The 20,014-nt window shown below is 48.2% G+C and overlaps 1 protein-coding gene across 1 annotated transcript; it reads left to right on the top strand.

The window, feature by feature from the left end:
• Positions 1 to 4,472: 4,472 nt before the first annotated feature.
• Positions 4,473 to 19,749, top strand: LOC149372013 (uncharacterized). The gene is made up of 2 exons (XM_089581469.1): positions 4,473 to 5,313; positions 18,491 to 19,749. The coding sequence occupies exons 1-2, from the start codon at positions 4,473 to 4,475 to the stop codon at positions 19,747 to 19,749; spliced, it is 2,100 nt and encodes a 699-aa protein (XP_089437595.1).
• Positions 19,750 to 20,014: the final 265 nt, after the last annotated feature.

Below are 20,014 nucleotides of genomic sequence, written 5' to 3'. Positions count from 1 at the left end.
GACATGAGGTCACGTATGTCGAATCTCGTCATACGGACCTCATCAAGAAGGAAGTTTCTTATATCCGGAGACACCGTTAATGTGCTATTAATGGGCCGCATAACTCTCCCCCTCTCTAAAAACAGGTGTGAGCGATGGCTGAGTCATCCTTACGATGGAAGGGCGTAGACTGATTGCCTCGGGTACTAAAAACCAGTCGTAAAAGTTCACGGTGTTAATAAGCTTCACCACGGTAGAGCCCGGCAGCGGTTGCCTCGTGCCATAATCTTCGGTTGCAAAAGTCCCGCCCCAGAAATCCCGTGCTGAAGTCCCGTACGAGAATCCCCGTGTTAAACATCCCGCCATAATATGTGCTTTCTAAGTATCCTCTACCAAGCGCCCGGTGATCTCAGAAAGCTCGGGATGTAATATCTTCGCGCTTTCTTTTCTTTTTAACACACACAGGCACGCGCGGGCTCGCGCAAGCTCAGATCTTAATCATTTCGGCAGCGCAAGGGCCGTAATTGCATCAGCCAGGGGAGGGGGGGGGGGGGGGGGGGGGCGAGTTGTGCCCTTTTGCCCTTTTTCTAGTATTTGTTCGCTGTGTCATTCTGTGGGGGAACCCCTGTGGCGGTCCATTTGATCTGTGTTAACGGTTACACTGTGCGAAATTACCGAGACAAAAGGGCGTCCCACAGGACGAGCCCCTTTCTTCACAGAAAGGCCACCCGCGAACGCGTCTCCTGAGCGGCACGCCCTAAGGAGGCATAGCAGGACAGCATCTACGTACGACTTAGCGTAGGCCGCAAAAAAAAAAAAAAAAAAAGAAAAATCTCCTGCAGCGGAAGTAGCGAAAGAATTAAAAAAAAAGAAAGAAATTTTTTACGTGAAAACCAGTCGCGACACCAATTTTGCGAAGCAGGCAGCCACATAAATGCATTGCGCAAATAGCGCAGCCGCCCCTCCCTCCCAAAGCTCCTGCCATGAGCCACTCATAAATCTGTCTCTGCCACACTGTCACGGTGTATTGCTTACTGGGACAATGCTGCGGGGACTTTCGAACTAAGAGATTTCTAAAATGAGGCATACGCCACGGACAAAAGACATCGGGGCATTTGGCGCGTGACATTTGGAATGGAACATTTGAAATGGAGCAATCTTGTCGGGGCTTCTCAAGTGGGGACTTTTGAAACGCGACAAACGCAGTGGGTTATTTGGCGCAGGGCTTGTGACATATGGCTCATGACAAAGAGCTCCTGACGTAGGTGCTTTTGTGCACCACCTACATGGTGGAAGGCGGCACGCAAGGAATGCAACGCCACATCTCCGTGCATACAGGAACATTGTTGCCATGATTCAACGTGTTGCTTTTCTTGTGCTGTATAGACCTTAGTCACGACGTCAGTCGCGTGGCGAGTCTATGCAGCAACATTGGCGGGCAGCAATATGGCGATCGCTTCGCGTTGCGGCCACGCGAGCTAGAGAATTCTATTGCCCGGCAGATGTAATAATGACTCTCTCCCAAAGTTGTGACGTAAAAGACATTTTCAGCGCTCTTAAGCGGACCTATGAAGCTGAGAGCGATGGTCCCTCCCCGCCCGCTTTTTTTACGGCTTATTTTTTGGCTGCGAGCAGACCCAAATTTGAGCATGCTTGAGCTAGTTTCGAACATCTCAACAGTATACACGTTGGCGGGGTACAGAGTTGCCACGCAGGAGCCTGCTACCACCCGCCAAATCTGTGAGTGAATAAGTCCTACATTCTCATCCGCGAGCTTTGTCTTCATGGTATTTGAAATCGCACCACCTGGTCTGGCTACACGTCTTGCTATGGCCATAACCTAATCGCCTATCGCAGACTCAAGAATGAAGTGGCAAAGACCCCTCCAAGCATGGCGGCAAATCCCATTTCACGGAGGCACCTGCCAGCCAGCTTCAAAGGGACATCCTTTTATTCGCCTTCAATCGGTTAAAGGCATTACAAGGCATTACAGAGTGGAGTGGTGGCACAAAATAAGTAATGCACGAAAAGTACGAAAGAAAATTGAATACTTTTAGAGGCTAATAAATTAACAAGCAGTTAAGCGCAGAAGCGGAAAAATACAAAAGCATATGTTTCGGAAGAAAACTTATTTATAGAGCTAAAATACCTCGCTGTCACATCGACATATATCGCCCGCACCTTCGCATACTCGAGCCCTCCGCACACACACTGTTCTCATTCGTCGCTTTGGCCCACACTGTCGCTGTCCTGATTATTTGTTTTCATCGTCGTTTACAGCTACAGTTGCATCTCTTTATAATCTCCCCACAGCAATGCGCCGGACTATGGCAAAATATAAGCTATTTATGAAATGGTTATTCTTTCTTATTTACGTGCCGTATGTCTTTACCCGAAGCTGCACCGACGTTGCTTACTATTGCCCGCCACTAGCTTCAAATTATATTGAACCGGCGTGCTTATACATTTCAGCACGTTACTCGTTAGGCGTAATTAACAGCTGAAGAACCGCCCTTCTATCTGAAAAAAAAATTGGCAGTGGTTTAGCTCTGGTTAAACCTGGAGGATTGCGAAAGCAACGAGGAGAGAGAGAGAGGTGATTGAGAGCGCGCGGCAGCGGCGGCGGCCCCGGCACGCTAGCTATGGGCCGCTACTGCGCATGCGCAACTAGCGAGCGCGGCGGCGGCACCTCTGAGTCACCCGCGCAGTGACGGCGGCGGCGCGCCAGTTGTGCGCCGTGTGACGTCACTGCTCCTCGCGCATGCGCAATATGGCCTTTCGTCAGCTCCGCGAAATGGCTCGCCGACTCGCGTAGTGTTGCTTTCGCAGCAAAACGAAGCTATTTGTGACTTGAAGCTTTATGCGAGGGCAAGAATGGGAAAAAAGCTGTTATCGCTGCAAAGCGGTCGGGTAGAGCGCCGCCATGCTGTGAACGCTATGTACGCGAGCAACGCAGAGACCGCAACGTACATTTCCGAATCTCACGTACGTACGTGAGACTCACTCAGACCCTTTGCGTTTTTGCGCATGCGCACTGGTCACCCGTAAGAGCTACACGTACGTGAAACTAAAACTGTCTATTGTGTGCCGCTCGTCTAAGCATACTTCACGTAAGAAGCGCAGACCGTGCCTTCAGTTATCGCGATGCAAACAGCGATGGGGCATCAAGATTCGCGAAAGCCTGAGCGCCCGCCAGAGGCTTCACGGCAGCTGGACTTCAGCTCTGACGGTGCGGACTCATGCTGTCGCAACTACGACTGCAGAGTGGTCATTGGGGCATCTTCCTATGGCAGCTTATTTAAATCATCGTCGATAATAAAGTCGCGATATACGACTGTTGAGTTGCGGAAGCGGACACTGTGGCAGGTTGAAATCGAAATCGGTCGACCGTCGGGCCACAACAAGCAGCGCAGCACACAGATTTGGTGCGCGGAATATTTATTGTATAGTACGAGAAAAACAAAAAGCTTGCATACACAACGAATTTGTTATTTAAGCGTTTCCCCGGTGACTGCCGATGACGGTTACGAAGGCCGCCATGCCGAGAAGAGATTAAAGGTTTTCAATACTTTTGGTACGCCACATGGGGTTCTTCTGATTAGTTGCTGCTCGGTGGCGCGAGGAACCGAGCCCAGCAGCCGGTCAGCTAGATCACGCGCTAATTTGGTTCTATTGTTGAGACAACTGCAGCTGACGCACGACTCAGACCCGCTTTCGACGACGCGGTTGTCGTCGGAAAGCTGTGTGGGTGGCAAAGAGTAATCGATTTTTCGCGTTTTTAGCCAGTACAAAACTGGCATCAATGCATTTTTGAGAAATTGCCACTTTAAAAGTTTTCTTTTTGACGCACGAACATGAACAAAGTTGTCATGGTCGGTTAAGCCTCACTACCCATTTTTGAGCATTCATACGCTTTTTCACTAAATTCGTCTCATAAGGGTTATACTGTGTTTTTTATAGAGTGGGCCACCATTTGACCCAGTAAACCGTGCAAGGTTAGCGTAGATTGCCGGAATGTGGCATGTCATGAACCAAAGGAAAGAGATTAGTTTGAGCAGTTCGTATCAAATCGGTCTTTGTAGCGTTTTTGTCTCGATCTATAGAGAGAACTGAGTGGCCGAATAGCGCGTGATAGAAAACTGCGGGATCACGGTACGCGAACTTTACAGTATAAAAGGCGCCTACAGTTTTGCAGACGTCACCCTACTTTTATTTTTTTTTTTGTTCTAAACAACATCCCTAAATATTAGCAAAATTTGTTTCGCGTTCCCTCTTAGGAGATACGTGTTTTCGACAGTGTTTGTTCCCATCTGCCAAGGAAGGATGTACAGTGTCTTATGTGCCAACGATATAACCTTGCGTCGGAGCCTTCGTCGTACTTGAGCCACCAAGAGCATAGGAGTTGAGTTCGTACTCTGCAGGCAGGTTTGTCATCGTTTACACAAAGTTCAGCCAGGTATTCTTGGCCAAAGAAGACAAGATTGCCGCAGAAAATGAGACGACACACGCTACCCGAAAAGGGCGCAGTCGAAGACGACGGAGACGTAGAAGAAACGCCACGAGACTACGTGATCGCCCATCAACGACCGGCTACACGCGAGAAGGAGCGGTGCCCGGAGCTCAATGCGACATCGGTTCGTAAGACGTCGACGCCGCTACCAGCGGTCTATGCTTCACCCTCTCCCGAATCGGGTGAGTTCTCTGACGTCGTCAGCGGGCAGACTGCACAAGAGGTGCAAGCGCTTGAACATCGGAAGCCAGCAGCATCAAGGTCTGCTGAAAAAGAATCTCCGAAGAAGACACCGCGGCAGAACCAAGACAAATGCCAGTGGTACATGTTTCGCTTTAGTGACGGAGCGCGTGCAGCCCCTCCTCCTAGCAGTTCGCCCGTCAAAGCGGATTCCGTGCGGGCAGCTACGAAAGAAATAACTTTTTCCTCGGATGACAGCTGGAGCGATTACATGCCAGAGTTGTCTCTCTGTAGCGAAGACAGTACGAGTCCTAGAAAGGAAACGTCGAGCGCGGATGGTACACCAGGACCGCTGCCGATCGACTCTTTGGGGCCGGAGGAATTCTTCGCTGAAACAGCAGTCACGGGGTCGGACAGACTCGCGTCCGGACCTCCTCTCTCTTCTGCCCCAGGCGTGTCGCAAGTGAAAGTGTCCTTAGATGCTGAACTTACGGATCCTGACGCTGATAGCTGTGGCAGCAGTGGGTACCATTTGCAAGTGTCGTACACGTTCCGTACGTCAAGTGTGGAAATCTGCGGTGTTGACTACGAGACTGCTATTGCAATCGCCTTGACCGAGGTGAACAGGACGACCTGTCCAGACTGTGGGCGTTCTTTCGATAACGCCGGATACCTTTTAGAACACCGCGTATTGGTCCACGGATTCGCGCATATATAGCACTGTTACACGGGGCTGCTTATTTAACTGCACTGTGTCACCAGAACTGCAAATTCTCTAGCGCTCGCTCGTTTTTATTACGAACGACTGCGATTGAAAGTAAAAATTCCATGCTGTGTTTCCTAAATCCGGTTCTTAAGACTTACCTCTTCAAGCAGGCTTTTTGCTTGTGCTAAGGTGAAGGTTGCACAAACACGGGACGATCCAAAACGAAGAGACACAGAGACACACGCAGGCGCCTGTGTGTGTCTCTGTGTCTCTTCGTTGTGGATCGTCCCGTATTTGCGCAACCTTCACCTCAAGAGTAACATGTACCGACCAGGCCCTACCGAAGTTTTATTGTTGCTTGTATGTTGCGATATTCCCATCCGCGAAAAGGAAGTATATGAGACTAGAATATTCCCGCTCAGAAAGGTCACGTTGCACCGACAAAAGACAGGGCCGGAATTTGTGGGCCACACTGAAAAGACATCTTTCTTACGCAGTCGCTTGGCAGCGCAGCAATATGCAGGCATAAAAACGAGCCCGTGACCATAAAGTCTTTGCGGTAGGGGAACTGGAATATTATGAACTGCTTGCTGAGTTGTTGGCTACCTTTTAGCATAGCTGCCCGACTTGGCAGGAAGAAAACACGTGGGAAAAGGTTAGAGGCTGATAGAGCCATGGCAGGCTGATTCAGTGATCACTGCTTGAGCTTTCACAGAGGTCACAGTTATCAAGCGGAGTGGGCTGCGTCGTAGGTGGATCGGAAGTCGGTTTCAGGAATGATGCAAGAACGCAAAATCATGCGACACGAACTCTAGCAAACAGCTATTTTTGGAATAAAAGACACCCGATAGACCGACGTTCTTGCTGCTTGATATTTCCGGCAAAGGTGGGGCGACTACGACTTGAAAATCTTTGTGGTGACAACTTGAGCTCTGATTTGTTTGTCCCCAGCCAACTTTGACAGATCACTTTTCATGGTACTTTCTTCCAATTACGTCAATGTATGTGCCTTTCCTGGACGTTTTCGGATGTGGAGAATACGCTGGGACTGACCTTTTTTTTATCCAATTTGAGCGTCTCACCATTTCCGGTGGCATCCAGGGCGAGACTCTACTTGTTTGTGTTCGTATACATGAAATTTTGGAGCGGCTTGCGTAAGTGTGGTCTCTATCAGACATACATGTTCGAACATGAAATCTTGCTGATTTCGGGCTTGGCTAAATGGCCGAGGTAATTCGTCAAATTTACGCAGTGACTGCGTACGCGTCGGCCTAAGGTTATTGTGTAATTCCCCTTGGTTAGTCCCGAGAACTTTTCATACTGTTAATATAAGGAGCTAAAACCGCACATTCATATTACGGCAGCTGCCTACTGTCAGTCGGTTAGCCTCCAAGGTTATCCGGCGGCTAACCTACTACACAGGCTCTGTGGCATTGTACTCTTGACGGAAAGCTTGCAGAAGAATAAATGGACGATGATTCACTGGAAGCAGACCAGAAAGCTGTTCACCGAATAGCCTAATGTGTTTGTGGAAATGTGGTGTATAGATAACGACTTGCGAAACATTGGTTTCGTTTTGCAACCGAACTTATCACTGGGTGACTAGTGTAGACAGCAAACGCGTTTTTAAAAGGTCTGTCTTATAATGATGTTTTGCATTTTTACTTCCCGAAGCTGCTCCTGGAGAGACGCCGAAACAGAAGCCTTTTTGATGATTATAATAGCACGAGATGTGTCAAACATTCACCGCTATATCGCTGTTCGAGTATTGCGGTTTTTAAGCGTATCAAAACGGGGTCCACCTGTCGGACACCAAAATCGCCGCCACTTAAGCAGTGAAAGCTCTCATACGAAGCCCTCCCCGGTGAATTCATAACGCGGACCATCTACATCCGGTCACGTTACCCGTCACGCGACCTGCGCCATCGACGTTACCATGTCATCATTGTGGCAGGCCAGGTTTCCACACAGTGGTGCGTCTTACACTTTACTAATAGGTTTTGGGCAATAGCAAAAGACAGAGAGCATCGTGGCGTCAGCTTCCGCTTAGTTTAACGCGTTGCGCAGCTGAGTGTAATCACCTGGCAGTTTCTTCTTCCAAAGAATGCTATACCAGCAAGGCCCCCAGAGGGAGTGGCCTTTTTTATAGCCACGTGAAAACTGGTGCAATGATAGAAAACTGATTTTTTTTTGTGTGTGTTACTGCTGCATAATACAATTTGTGTAAAATTGTTGTACAAGTTTTGCAAGCAGAATGCGACAACTAGTATACGGATGGTCGGCGTAGCCTTCTGTAATTATAGCGGAAATAAAAACGAGCAAGCTCATGAATATCGGAGCGACCATTAAACGCAATGACGCAGTTCTCTGTCGCATTGTTATTTCGCTTGGCCACTTTCACGGGATGTTTTTCCACCAAGTCAGAGCGCCTTTTATTAGATCCGACCGAACGCATGCTAACGACCACTACTAGGACGCCGATGGAACCCTGCTAACGATATCGGGACAGGACAGGGGGCGCATTAAAAACCGTCCTCTTGGGTCATTCAGTCCGGCTTCGAGCGAGGAAAATTGAGTGCGGTTGCACACGGTCTTTCTCGCGGCTAATGATCTGTTCCCTTTTCGATTTCTTATCTTAGTTTTGGCTTGCAGACTTCCGCTTAGAACTCATTTGCATGCAATAAGCGTCGAGCTCAGAAGCCCGCAAGCTGCGCTCGATTCCCTCCTCTCCGTCTTGCAAAGCATTGAAAAAGCGTTGTTTGACAAAACTCCGCAGTGACGCGAGACATGAGGGGACATCGGTGCGCGCCTCATTACGCCCATTTTAGTGCAAACGCACTAATTGACGGGGTCGAACCCAAACAAGAATTTTCTGGCGTCCCTGTACTTGAGGGTGCAGCGATAAAATATTATTTATGCGATGGGTTTCGAACCCCTGGCGGCGCGAACAGGTCAGCTTCGTTGGCCACTGCACGAGAGCACTACAATACCGCCTTAGTTTTTTCTTTATTGCATGGGAACCAAACCTGCTCAGCTGCCACATGCTTTAGGTACACACATACTACACCTCGATACAGACACTCATCCTCATGTCTTCGTACACTGCACTTCGCCAGCACATCCGAATTGCGGGAGACATACACATGCGTCAGGAATCGGCAACCATTAAGACGGTCGGTCCTGGGCAGCATAAACTCCAGCACCAACGCGCACTGTTCACTGAACAGAGACTTAGATGAAGAAGGTGGCTCGGCGTGTCGATCCATCATGCGGCTCTTCCACAGGCTGAAAAGTCCAATCAGCATTAATAAATCAAACGGAATCACGGAGCTTTTCAGAAAGGCAAGGACCGTAAAAGTGAGATCTCAATGTCCTTTTTGATTGTTCGCTGTAGTATATCCCAGAAGGACACTGCATCACGTCACCACATAATCAATGATCGGTCGTCTCTGATTGGCCGTACAGGCGACAGTTCACTGACCATGGCACAGAAGTCCCCTTGGCGCGAAGCCAGACCTTGAAGGTTAGAGTCGAAGCTTGGAGTTTAAAAAAGAAGTATTCTGCAGCATGTTGAATATACAGCCGCTGAACTCGCTACAATACACACGAATCCGTAAAACCAAAGTAAGGCTGCTGATGCACTGGCACAGGGAATAAACATTCTATTAGTACTTTTGGCCTCTGCCTCCTTCACAGGTGAAATAAATATTGCAACGAGAAGCTAACCGTCAGGAAATGAAAGCTATCAGCAACCTCCTTCAAGAAACCCCACAAAGCTTCCTCTCAGTCATGGCCAGTCGAAGTAAACAGATAAGGCAGGAGACAACTTAACCGCCTTCTAAACACTGCTAGCAGAAATGGCTGGCTTGCAGCTTTGAAAACGAAAAACCGTCAAACAAGTGGCGCACGAGCAACTGGGCAAGGCCAACAACTCCAGACTCGAGAGAAAGAAACAAATTGTCTCGAACATGGGCTACCTCGATCACGCCTCGTATTAAGCTGCATCCCTCTCGCGCTGTGCATTCATATCATCCTCTTGGTCAGCTTCCATCTGCGGCGTCTACTGCGCGTGCGCAGGAGGCGTCCGGTAAACCGGTATGCGTCTCTGGTATACGTCTCCGGTATGCTAAAATCGTCCATTAACTGTGCTGATTGACAAGTGCTTATAATTGCTCCTAATCACCCCTTGTCGCTCTGCGTCAGTCACGAATAATACTGTGACCTGGAGTTTCCTCTTCGGCGCCATGAAGAGCCGCAAAGGACATCACGAGGTATTCGAATTTTTTGTAAATTCACCTGGTGGATAAGTTAGCTGCTGGGTTAATTGTAAATTTATATAGGCCAAGCTTACTCAAATTAGTACCTGAGCTTACCCCTGCTTCTTTCGATTCGCTGCAGATTAATCGGTGCACCTCTCAACTCACCCGAGATTACCCGAAGTACTACCGAAAAACCGACTTAGTGAGAACTCGTGTAAGCTTGGGTAATTGCCCGCACTTCTGGTAACACTTTCTTGTATGTAACTAGTAAAGCCTGGCCTCCTTGAAGGTTTTGTCGTTGGAGCGAAGCGGAAGCAAATCCGCCAAATTAAGTCGAGGTCGCAGCTGAAACAAGGTAAAACGCGTGAATGCCACCTTTTTTTTTTTTTGTAGTCAGCTTGTGCCACTAAATAAAGCAATATAGAATAGACTGCTTGGATGCGGAAGCCCATACATTGTGATGCATATGCAAATTTATCGCTCAAAGAAAAAGCAATATCAAAAAGGAAACATCTCATAACTGTAAACAATTAAGTGTTTATGCTTTTACTAGTGCACAACTACCCTATTTCACATGCCAGCTTTGCGGTGAGTGGTATTCCCCTCGCTTTCTGTACTGTGGACCGAGCACCTCTAGTTTCATCCAAGAGACCAAAATAGGGACACAAAAAAAATATTATGAGAAAAGGTTCAAGGGAGCTGCTCAGGCTGTATTCATGCCGATGCAGGCACCATGGTGGCAGAATATATACCTTCTCAACTCTGTATCTTTGTGACGGCCATTTAGGTCCCATAATAAATAGTGATTACTTAGAAAGGAGTGGTTGGCACTGGAGGCAGCGGCGACGTTTCTCTCCACATGTATTATAAATGCGAATTGGGGCTCGTATATCCTGCGTGAGATAACCTTGGAAGCGTTGCGCAGTCGTTTATCATCACATTTTTTTTCCTTCACAATCTCTTCAGTCATTCTCGCTGGACGACCGCGATGAGGCATTCTGGCGTACTGTTAGCATTCACATTTAGCACGAATGACTATATCACTTGACCTTGTTGCGTTTTAGACATCCTGAACTTCCTTTCAACTCCACATCGTTGAACATTTTGCTGGCTGGATTTCTTCCTGACAAGACATTGCTCCCCAAGACATCTAGCTTTCGGTGAATGCACATCCATTGGATTTAAAAAAAAGCATTATTTACAGTATCCAACCGCCGTCTAACGCTATCTACAGCTGAGACAATGGTCGCTGGATCGAATCCCGACCACGCAGGCCACGTTTAGACGGAGGCGAAGTGCAAAAACGTCCGTGCCGCACTGTGCATTATCAGTGCACGTTTATGAACCGTAAGTAGTTTAAATGGATCCTGAGCCCACCACAAGTACAGGGCATTGAGCCCAACAAAGCACATCGTCATTTGTAAAATATTTAATATTCTCTTTTAACGTCACCGTGCGTGCACACATGAATTTAGACTCGGCCTGGAGATAACTGTGGGTAATTAGTGGCAGTTTCAAAGAGGCGGAAAGCGAAACTTTTTTTGTGAACTGGATGCAGTCAAAATGCGCATTCAACCAGCTGGATCGACGAATATCGACTTCTCGCAGAATGTTGCAATGACCGCTCGGCTCGCGCCTAAAGTTTCCACACCCGGATTAATGACGGAGCACGTGGTTTTGATCGGTGAGATAGCGCCGGTCGTTTGCACCGCAGTCATGCTTGCGCATGCGCGTGAGATCGCGAGAAGCGGCCGATTTGCGAACGCCTTCAGCAGCGAAAATTTCGACACTGCCTATTGCAATGTTCTGTAGGATAAAACGCCATCCGACGCACGTCCTATCACAGTGACTGATGGGAGCCCAGTTTTGAAACTATCGATAGCAGGAAAGTAAAAATAAGTGAATAAAAATAAAAGAATTTTTTTGTTTGTTAACTTATCTTTGGATGCAGTTTATTTTTATTTTCTTTCCTCGTGTTTCTGAGAAACATGTATGCGTAAGCTAAGGCTAGTTAATGATTTAAGGGAGTTTAACGTCCCAAAGTGACTCAGGCTATAAGGGACGCCGTAGTGAAGGGCTTAGGAAATTTCTATCACCTGTTTAAAGCGGAGACGTTGACCTTTTTACCATTTTAATAGTGCAAATTTCATCTTTGAAAGTCAAAAGTTATTCTAATAGTGAATATGGCTAAGTTCTACGAAGGGCACACAACAATAGTCTTATGTGTTCTACATGGTGTTTCATGTCCCAAAGCAACATTGACAATCAGGGACGCTGCATTTAATGGCTTATGATTACTTTCGAATTCCTGAAATTCTTGAGCGTGCACTGAATTCGCATGGTGCACGGGCGCCTTGTGTTTCGCCTCTATCAAAACGCGGCTGCCGCGGCAGGAATCGAACTCCCGTCCTAAGGCTCAGCAGCCTAGCGCGCTAACCACTCAGGCTTTCCGCTTCGTGGGCATTCAATCAGTTCAGGGTTTATGATGCAAGTCACTGAAGGTGTTGCATTGTAGCTTCCACGTAACACCGCCCTTCCAGGTAAGAAGTATAATAGGTGTCGTGTCTCTCATCACGCGTTCGATCACGTGCTGCATCACACTGAATATCATTTAGTGGCATTAACTGCAGTGACTGGGAATTTCATTGCGTTAACATCAGTACTTCCATTTGCGCAAACTCCGTTCATTGTCAGTTTCAAGCCTCATAGCTCGTAGTGGCCTTGAAAAATTTTAATATGCTGATAGACTCGAGCAGGATTCGAACCAACGACGGCCCGAGCTCTTCGCTTGCGGCTGCTTGCCATCACTCGGCCATCACTACAGCTTTTCATCACGCATGTTAAACTGCCAGCATCTCACGCTGTGCTTAGATATCGCCGTCTTCACCACCTTTTGACCGTACGCGAGTCGGTGCAATCACGAGAGCAGGCGGGCACTTGGACCTGAAAGAACGCCACCAAGAAATAAAAACCCTCAAACATCGTAAGGTAAGGCCGACCTTTTAAGAATGCCGCCCGCACTCTCCATCTTTTTCCTTCTCCTTCACGTGGGCGGGGCCATCCCTGAATCCCCAAACGTGCGTTGGCAGCTATCTTTGATGCAGGAGCGACGCTTGCGGGAGAGAGAAAAGGAGGAGTGAAGTGGAGAGGGAAGTTGTCACTACTTTACGAAGTGACAACAATGCACAAAGAGCGCCATCTGACGATCATGGCGCAAGTCGTACGGAATGGCAGGAAGGAAGCGCCATCTGACAAGCATGGAGCAAGTCACATGGAACGGCGGGAGATTTGAACCTGTGCAGCAGGGTAACAAAGAAACTAATCTTTTATTGGTGTGAATGAGCTTAATTCGTAAGCCCTAAAATGCTAAATAAAATCGGAGCCACCGTGCTAACGCATTCCTACGGCATCAATTGCATTAATCGCTCGTACATTTTTCTGAGCTTTATGCCGCACGGAGGATAGTATATATATTAGGGATCAACGTGCCGAAGCGACACATTGCATGGGAAAGGCGCCGTTATGGAGGGCTTCGGATTAGTTTAGACCACTTGGGGTCAGTTATTGAGCACTGGCACTACACAAAACACAGCCGTTTTAGTGACTTAGCTCTAGAGCTTAGCCGTCGCCTGGGCGGTCCCTCTGTGTGGCCACCGGGTTTTGGGCAGCCTAGGTCTGATGATTTTGTGAATTCATCGCAACCTGCCCACAGGACTGTGAGAAAACCGCACACCTTGGCAGGTGGTAGTTCAACTAATTGTGCGTCAGGATGATATCTCGGGAAGAGCAACTTGGGCCTCGCGAGCCCCATCGGCAGCGCCTGCCAACGCACAACCGTGACGCATCGCTTAGCCGCTGTACTAATGCGCCAGGATAGGTATGAGGCCCCCCCCATATTTCTATGAACATAAGTTCGAGAACTACCAACTACACGTATGTGGGCATGAACCCATTAACGCTATGGTGGCATACACTTACGGTGGAGCTTAAGTGTCTCCTACAGCCCTAGTGCACTAAGGTCTCAACTCACCGATTTTGCCGATCTTCGTATGATGCCTGCTTGGCCTTAAGAACCGGGCCTTGAACCGAAACCGAAGTGGAAACCGAAGCGCTAGTGCACCTAATTCGCATTTGGCCTAACGGCGCTAAAGCGTCTTTATTTTTGTTGAATTTCGCCTCAATCGAAATGCCGCCGGAGCGTCTTGGATACGAGCCAGCGATCTCGGGATCAGCGGTCGAACGTCAAAGTTATTGCGGCATCGCTGCGGGCCGCTGTGGAGGAGAACAGCGGTCAGAGGCGTTAACGTGCCTATGACGGATGTGTGTGGTGCAGTTTACGGTCCTATGCAACCATAGAGTTTCTTACTATTACCTAGAGGGAAAGCTGGCAAGCCGTCTATGGGAGTTTGCATGGAGACCCCACGTGACCACCTCAGCCACCATGGGCGCTCAAAGCATCATGGGGCGATGAGCTACTTGTTGCGGAACTGCAACTTTTGGCCAAAAAATAATAAAAAAATAAAGCTGTTTGATAACTACAAACGTCCTAACATTCAATATCTTGTCTAATGATTGCAACAAACGAGCAGAAAAGCATTTAAGTGCAAAGTTTGCCTAAAATAAGAGATGACTAGCTTTCCTATTGGTCAAGTGATGAACACTAAAAAAACTAATATTTCGTAATTAACAGGCGCGCTTTTAAAAGTAAATATGTTTTCAAAAAAAATGTTGTTGTTTAGATACTTTAAGAGGTTTTTTAATGGCATTTCGGAAGAGTAAAACCTTTTATTGGCGTCGTGTGTCGTCGCGTCTTCACTACTATGGCTTTTGCACACTGCGTTCGCGCGAAAGTCGTCTGCGCACACACGAACTACGTTTTCGGAATGAAACGCCTTAGTACTGCCACTCTGTGTTCCCGAAAAACTACGACTGTGCCGCAACAAGTAGCTCACCGCCCCATGATGCTTTGAGCGTCCATGTTGGCTGAAGTGCAGCGCCGCCAGCCTTCCCTCTAGGTAGTAGTAAGCAACTCTATGTATGCAACCGTCAGAATGTGAGAACCTACGCTAAGCAGTGACAGAAAGCGTTGTGCATAGACCCATGGAGCTGCTGGCGGATTCACGACTGGGCAAGTTAATTGTGCTGGGAAATACGTGGTTGTGATTAATAAGCTTGTGACGGTTCATCAGACGGCCTATGAAACGAGCTTTAATACGCTTTCTTCGGAGAGGTCTGTAAAACATGTGCATCTCAAAGAGTGCTTGCATTGAGAGCGAGAATTGTTGACACTCAAAATTGAAAAAAATATTAGTAGAACATTTTCACAATAGAGTTTTTATGAAGCCCGTCACTGAAATCTTCTTTATCCTGCGTAGCGAGACCACAAACAGTTCCTGAATTTGCCACTGAAGCATCGAGAGTGAAGCAAAATGTTGCGCCCGGCAGCAGGATAATTTTCCTCGGTGCATAAAATTAAAATTAAAGTTTACATCTGAAATAATGGCAACATTTTGAGGGCGATGAGTATGGTAGCCTGCTATCTACCACATAGCCGAAAAACTAACATGCCAACGATCTACTATGTCCAGTTCCTGGTTCAGTTGCAGGATGTCAGCGAAATGGCAAGGAAGGAGTGACCGGCTGTTTACCTTGTGGTAAAGCTTTCAGGGACAGCTGCGTTGGAGCGAAATGCTAATGCCAGTCCGAGTGCGTACTAACTCTTGGTTGGGGATGATCGGATGCGTGTACACAGTGGTGCTTGCATTAGCACCACGAGCAAACTCTAGTGCTTGCCCAGAGCCTTTTAATCTGATAGCGTCACAGTTGTCGTCACAGCAAAAAAACCTGCTAAGATCAGAGAGGAAATTCTCTGATTGGTCCAGAGAGGTCACGTGACCTTTTGACGACATCAAAACCTGCCGACTGGATTGAGAGGTCACTTGACCTTGTGACCTCATCCACTAATTCAGCTGTGGGATCAAAGAGGACTGGTTGAGTATTGACGAGTGTATGAGTAGCAGCCCCAAAGTTAACAAAAATTACACAAAAAGTAGCAAGCATGAGGATCCCTAATGTTATGGCATTCCACTGGCAAAGTGCTTTAAATGTCCCCCAAGTTTACTCCATAGGAGTTTTGGAATTTCCTGGTGCTGTAACTAGTCATGAGGTGGGGTAGGGGGTGTGAAGGGAAAGCATGCTCCACGCATGGGACTGTGATGCATGGTCGGTCATCCATTCAAGAAGGGCGTATAGCGTTGCTTGAGGCACGCGCCCAAAGCTAGAGCTTGGCTGGCTGAAACGACGGAAGCGTTCAGCACCAGAGCGTGCGATCTGGTCGCACGCTCTGGGAGTTCCAAATCCTACTTTGTTTGGAGGCCCAGGTCCCTGATTCATTTCCTGTTGTCTCGGCTGTGCCATAAAAACTGATCATAACGGGGTCACCAGCTTTTATAGCAGTGCCGGGTCAACAGGAAATGAATCAAGGACTCAGCACAGAAAATAAAAGACTTCCTTTGAACACTACCAACACGATTCTGGACGTGCATCATGGCTGCACATCACCGTCGTTTTGTAGACGAAGCCGCTAACCCTACGGACGGTATCTCTACACCGAATTTTAGTCGCGGACAACAGGCTCTTTTTCGATTGTGTGAATATGTGCCACTGAAGTGAATACAATTGTTTCTTACCAACGGGCGACGTTGAAATATTGATGATGGACATATCCAAAGGCGTTCGGGATTAATAAGATCTTTAACCCGTCCAGCAACGAGAGCGCAGTTTGTCTTTATACTGGTGAGCCGTGAGTCTGGTTCCCGTCAACAGATCAGGTTGCAAAGAATAACTCTTGAATTATCTCCTAATGTCCTTTATTACAATTGCATGTAAAACCTTCCAGCAGGGTATCTACACTAATATCGATACATGCCTTAAATCCCTGTCTTTCTTCACTTTCTTTCAAGGCTCACTGCAAGATCTCCTGGCAAGGCTATTTATTTTCTTGCGCAACGCAAGGAGCTTTTTGCGCCCAGCTCCACTCTTCAGCCGACTGCATCTTTGTGGACTTTCCTAAAACCTTTTTAAAGTGTGCGCGCCTCTCACCTTCCTCTCTTGAAGCTTAAAAATAGTAGCCTCAATAATGACCATATCAAGTAGATTCATTATTTTGCAGCGTCCGCTCTATAACGAAAGGTGGGCTGGTTTCATGTCATGCGGCATCCGGTTTTCACCTTTCTACGCATGCGTGGCGCTCGATTCGAAAGTGTGGCGTCACTCGGTCGCTCAGTAGCGTGGCAGAGAAGATGGATCGCTCGAAGCACTTTTAAGATGCAGAACTTCGAGAATATTATTGTAAACAATGTTGCAAACGTTCAAGCGACGACTGCGTGATAATTATCTTTCAAGGTGGTCGACGGCAGGAGTACTGTGACGAGCGATATTATAGTTCCGAGGTGATGAAACAACGGCGCGAAGATCAGGAAGTACGCGCTTGCGAAGCCGAAGCTGCCAGACACAAAAGATGGGCGAGCAAAGACGGAGCTCCTTTGATGTTTGAGAATCAACTTCCCGCCAATGTGTTAGATTTGTGTGTGGTCTACGGTAAGCTCCCAGTGATGCTGCAAATGTCAGTGGTTGCTGTGCGCTTAACCGTCTCTTTCATCCTTAACATTGTAGTGAGATGGATTTGAGTGAGAGTAAGTCCTCAAATTCACATCACCTCTGAAGACTCCCTGGCAGTTTTTTATCCACTCTCAGTACGCAACCTCCAAGAACGAAAAATCCTCAATAAGTGATGTAGCAAGTGGTGTCTCATGTTTATTGTCTATTTACCTCAGTAATAATGAAGTTTATTACTTACTAGAATGCACCCAAACGCAGACATACGGATTCAAAGGAAAGTTGCACAGCGTCCACAGAAACTTCATAACTTAAGAAAAAAATCATCGTTGTCCAATACCGTCTTCATTTTTAAGTTGCTAATCTGTTTGTTCTCGCCCTACCATATGCTAGCCGTCACGGTTAGCTCGTTCCAGGCAGATTTTTTCTTAGACGGCGAAGTTTATTTAGAAGATGCACAGCTTTTCTGTGTACATAATACTTATTTGGTATTATCCCCTTGTCTTTTTTTTTATCATCATCGCTGATGCACGCGCCGCTGTCCACGTTGATGTTTACGCGCCAGGCGATGTTAAAGGCCACATGTGCAAGTTCAACGCATTTTAGGATGCGATTCGTTTCCGAAGTGGCCTTTCCACTTCATAGGAAAATCTCAGTTCATTCAGCAAGACAAAACTGTGACGCACAGACCAGCCATGGAGTTGCGTGCGAGGAACACCCCACACGTATCACACTACAAGGGCTTGCCTGAGCATACCGGCCACCCCGTGTATCCCAAACCCACCACCTAGCAATGGGAGGCCGCGCTATACAGCTCAAGCCTAGAGGAACCAGGACAGCTGATTCAACAGGCGGAGCAAACAGCTAAGGTCGTAGGAGATCTGGACTAAGAGGCCCTCTCTGCTTGGGGAGCTCAAATCTCTTTATTGAATAAAATGTTTACCATCACTAGTACGTGCATAAACCTTATAGGGAAAACACTACAAGCAAGCAGTGTCTGTTCTGTACTTTACGCCATACCACGAAGGAGTTATTTATTTATTTATTTATTTATTTATTTATTTATTTTGTAAGGATAAAGAAGATGCGTCTGATGATTTGAAAAGACGAAGACGAGGTGACAGTGTTCTCGAGAGTTTTTGCCATCGCAACGCTTGTGTGTCTTTTGCCGACCTGATCCTAGACTGCTGTAGTCGTGCTCTCCCGACGCGCAAGATGCCTGAGGACGTCCAACACCAGCCCTACAAGTGGGCCAGGCTGTCATCTGTGCCGGCTCCCTTCGTCAACGGGACCCGACCATTTTCAGCGGGACTGACGAGAACGATGTTGAAGATTGGCTCACATCGTACGAGCGGGTGAGCGTATACAACAAATGGGACGATGTGACGAAGCTAAACAACGTCATCTTTTATCTCGCTGGTGTGGCTAACCTCTGGTATCGCAACCATGAGGCAGATATTCAAACCTGGTCCACCTTTAAGACTAAATTTGCAGACGTATTTGGTCGACCGGCTGTCAGGCAACTCCGAGCCGAACAGCGATTGCGTGAACGATCTCAGCAGGCTAGTGAAAGCTTCACTAGCTACATTGAAGATGTCGTCGACTTGTGCAAGCGGGTCAACGCTCGTATGTCGGAAGCCGACAAGATCCAACACATCTTGAAAGGCATCGATGACGACGCTTTTCAGATGCTTCTAGCGCGCGACTTGCGTACCGTTGCTGAAGTCGTCACGCTGTGTCAAAGCTTTGAGCAGTTGCGCAAGCAGAGGATTCTGACACGCCAGCGGCCACAGCAGGTTGAGTCGCTCGCTGGGCTCACGCCTGCTCCTGACCCCTCGCTGCTACAGCAGATTAAAGACTTCGTGCGGGAAGAAGTGGCACGTCAACTTTCCTTTCTGCCGAGCGCTCACGACCGACCATCATATCTGACACCAGCGCTCCGACATACAATTCAAGAGCAAGTTGCTGAGGCTCTTCCACCGGCTCATCCGTCACCACCTGTCACGGTTCCGCTGACATACGCTGACGTTGTCGCCAGACCACAACCTGTGGCGGCTCCGCTCACATATGCCGAAGCCGTCGCGAGACCGCCTCCTGTCTCGGCTCCAGTGACATATGCCGATGTCGCAAGACCGCAGCCGCCAATCTATAGTGCGCCTCCGGCGCATTTGCGAGGGCCAGTGGCTTACCGTCGACCTACTCCAAGGGTCAGCGATTCCTGGCGCACAACGGACAATCGGCCGATTTGCTTCTTTTGTGGTCTCCCAGGTCATGTAGCTCGGCATTGCCGCCGTCGTCTCCCGGACGCGGAAATTCCTCCCCAAGCTCCTGGGTACTGGCCCCCACCGAGTCAGTACTCTGTGCCAGCTGCGCCGCCGCAAAGTCGTACTTTCTCGCCAGACCGTTCTACCCTCTCCAGCCGCCGGCCCTCTTCTCCACGACGCCGGTCTATCTCGCCTATGCGACGTCGCCCCACCGCTAACCAGGAGGAAAACTAGGCACCGCAGTTCCTGAGGCGAGAACTGCGTCCACAACGAACTTCGAAAGGCCTCATCCGTCAGCCGCTAACCTCATTGAAATTTCCGTCGACGGCGTTTCTGTCATGGCGCTTGTCGACACTGGTGCTGCCGTTTCCGTCATGGACGCAAAGCTGTGTAGTTCTTTACGAAAAGTAAGGACGCCAATTGCTGGACTCTCACTGCGCACTGCCAGCGCTCAGAACATCCAGCCGTCAGCAGCGTGTACCGCTCGCGTTGTAATTCA

The sequence above is a fragment of the Amblyomma mixtum genome, chromosome 1 (genome assembly GCF_055824585.1).
Source record: "Amblyomma mixtum isolate Tamu chromosome 1, ASM5582458v1, whole genome shotgun sequence".
Taxonomy (NCBI): domain Eukaryota; kingdom Metazoa; phylum Arthropoda; class Arachnida; order Ixodida; family Ixodidae; genus Amblyomma; species Amblyomma mixtum.
Note: the sequence above shows the minus strand (reverse complement) of the source record. Positions and strands in the feature narration are given on the sequence as shown.

What these genes read in the sequence shown, in the direction of transcription:
- LOC149372013 (XM_089581469.1), top strand. Translation starts at nt 4,473, where the DNA reads ATGAGACGACACACGCTACCCGAAAAGGGCGCAGTCGAAGACGACGGA. An exon ending in CAGGACGACCTGTCCAGACT is followed by an intron (nt 5,314 to 18,490) that starts GTGGGCGTTCTT and finishes GTCCAACACCAG; the next exon opens with CCCTACAAGTGGGCCAGGCT.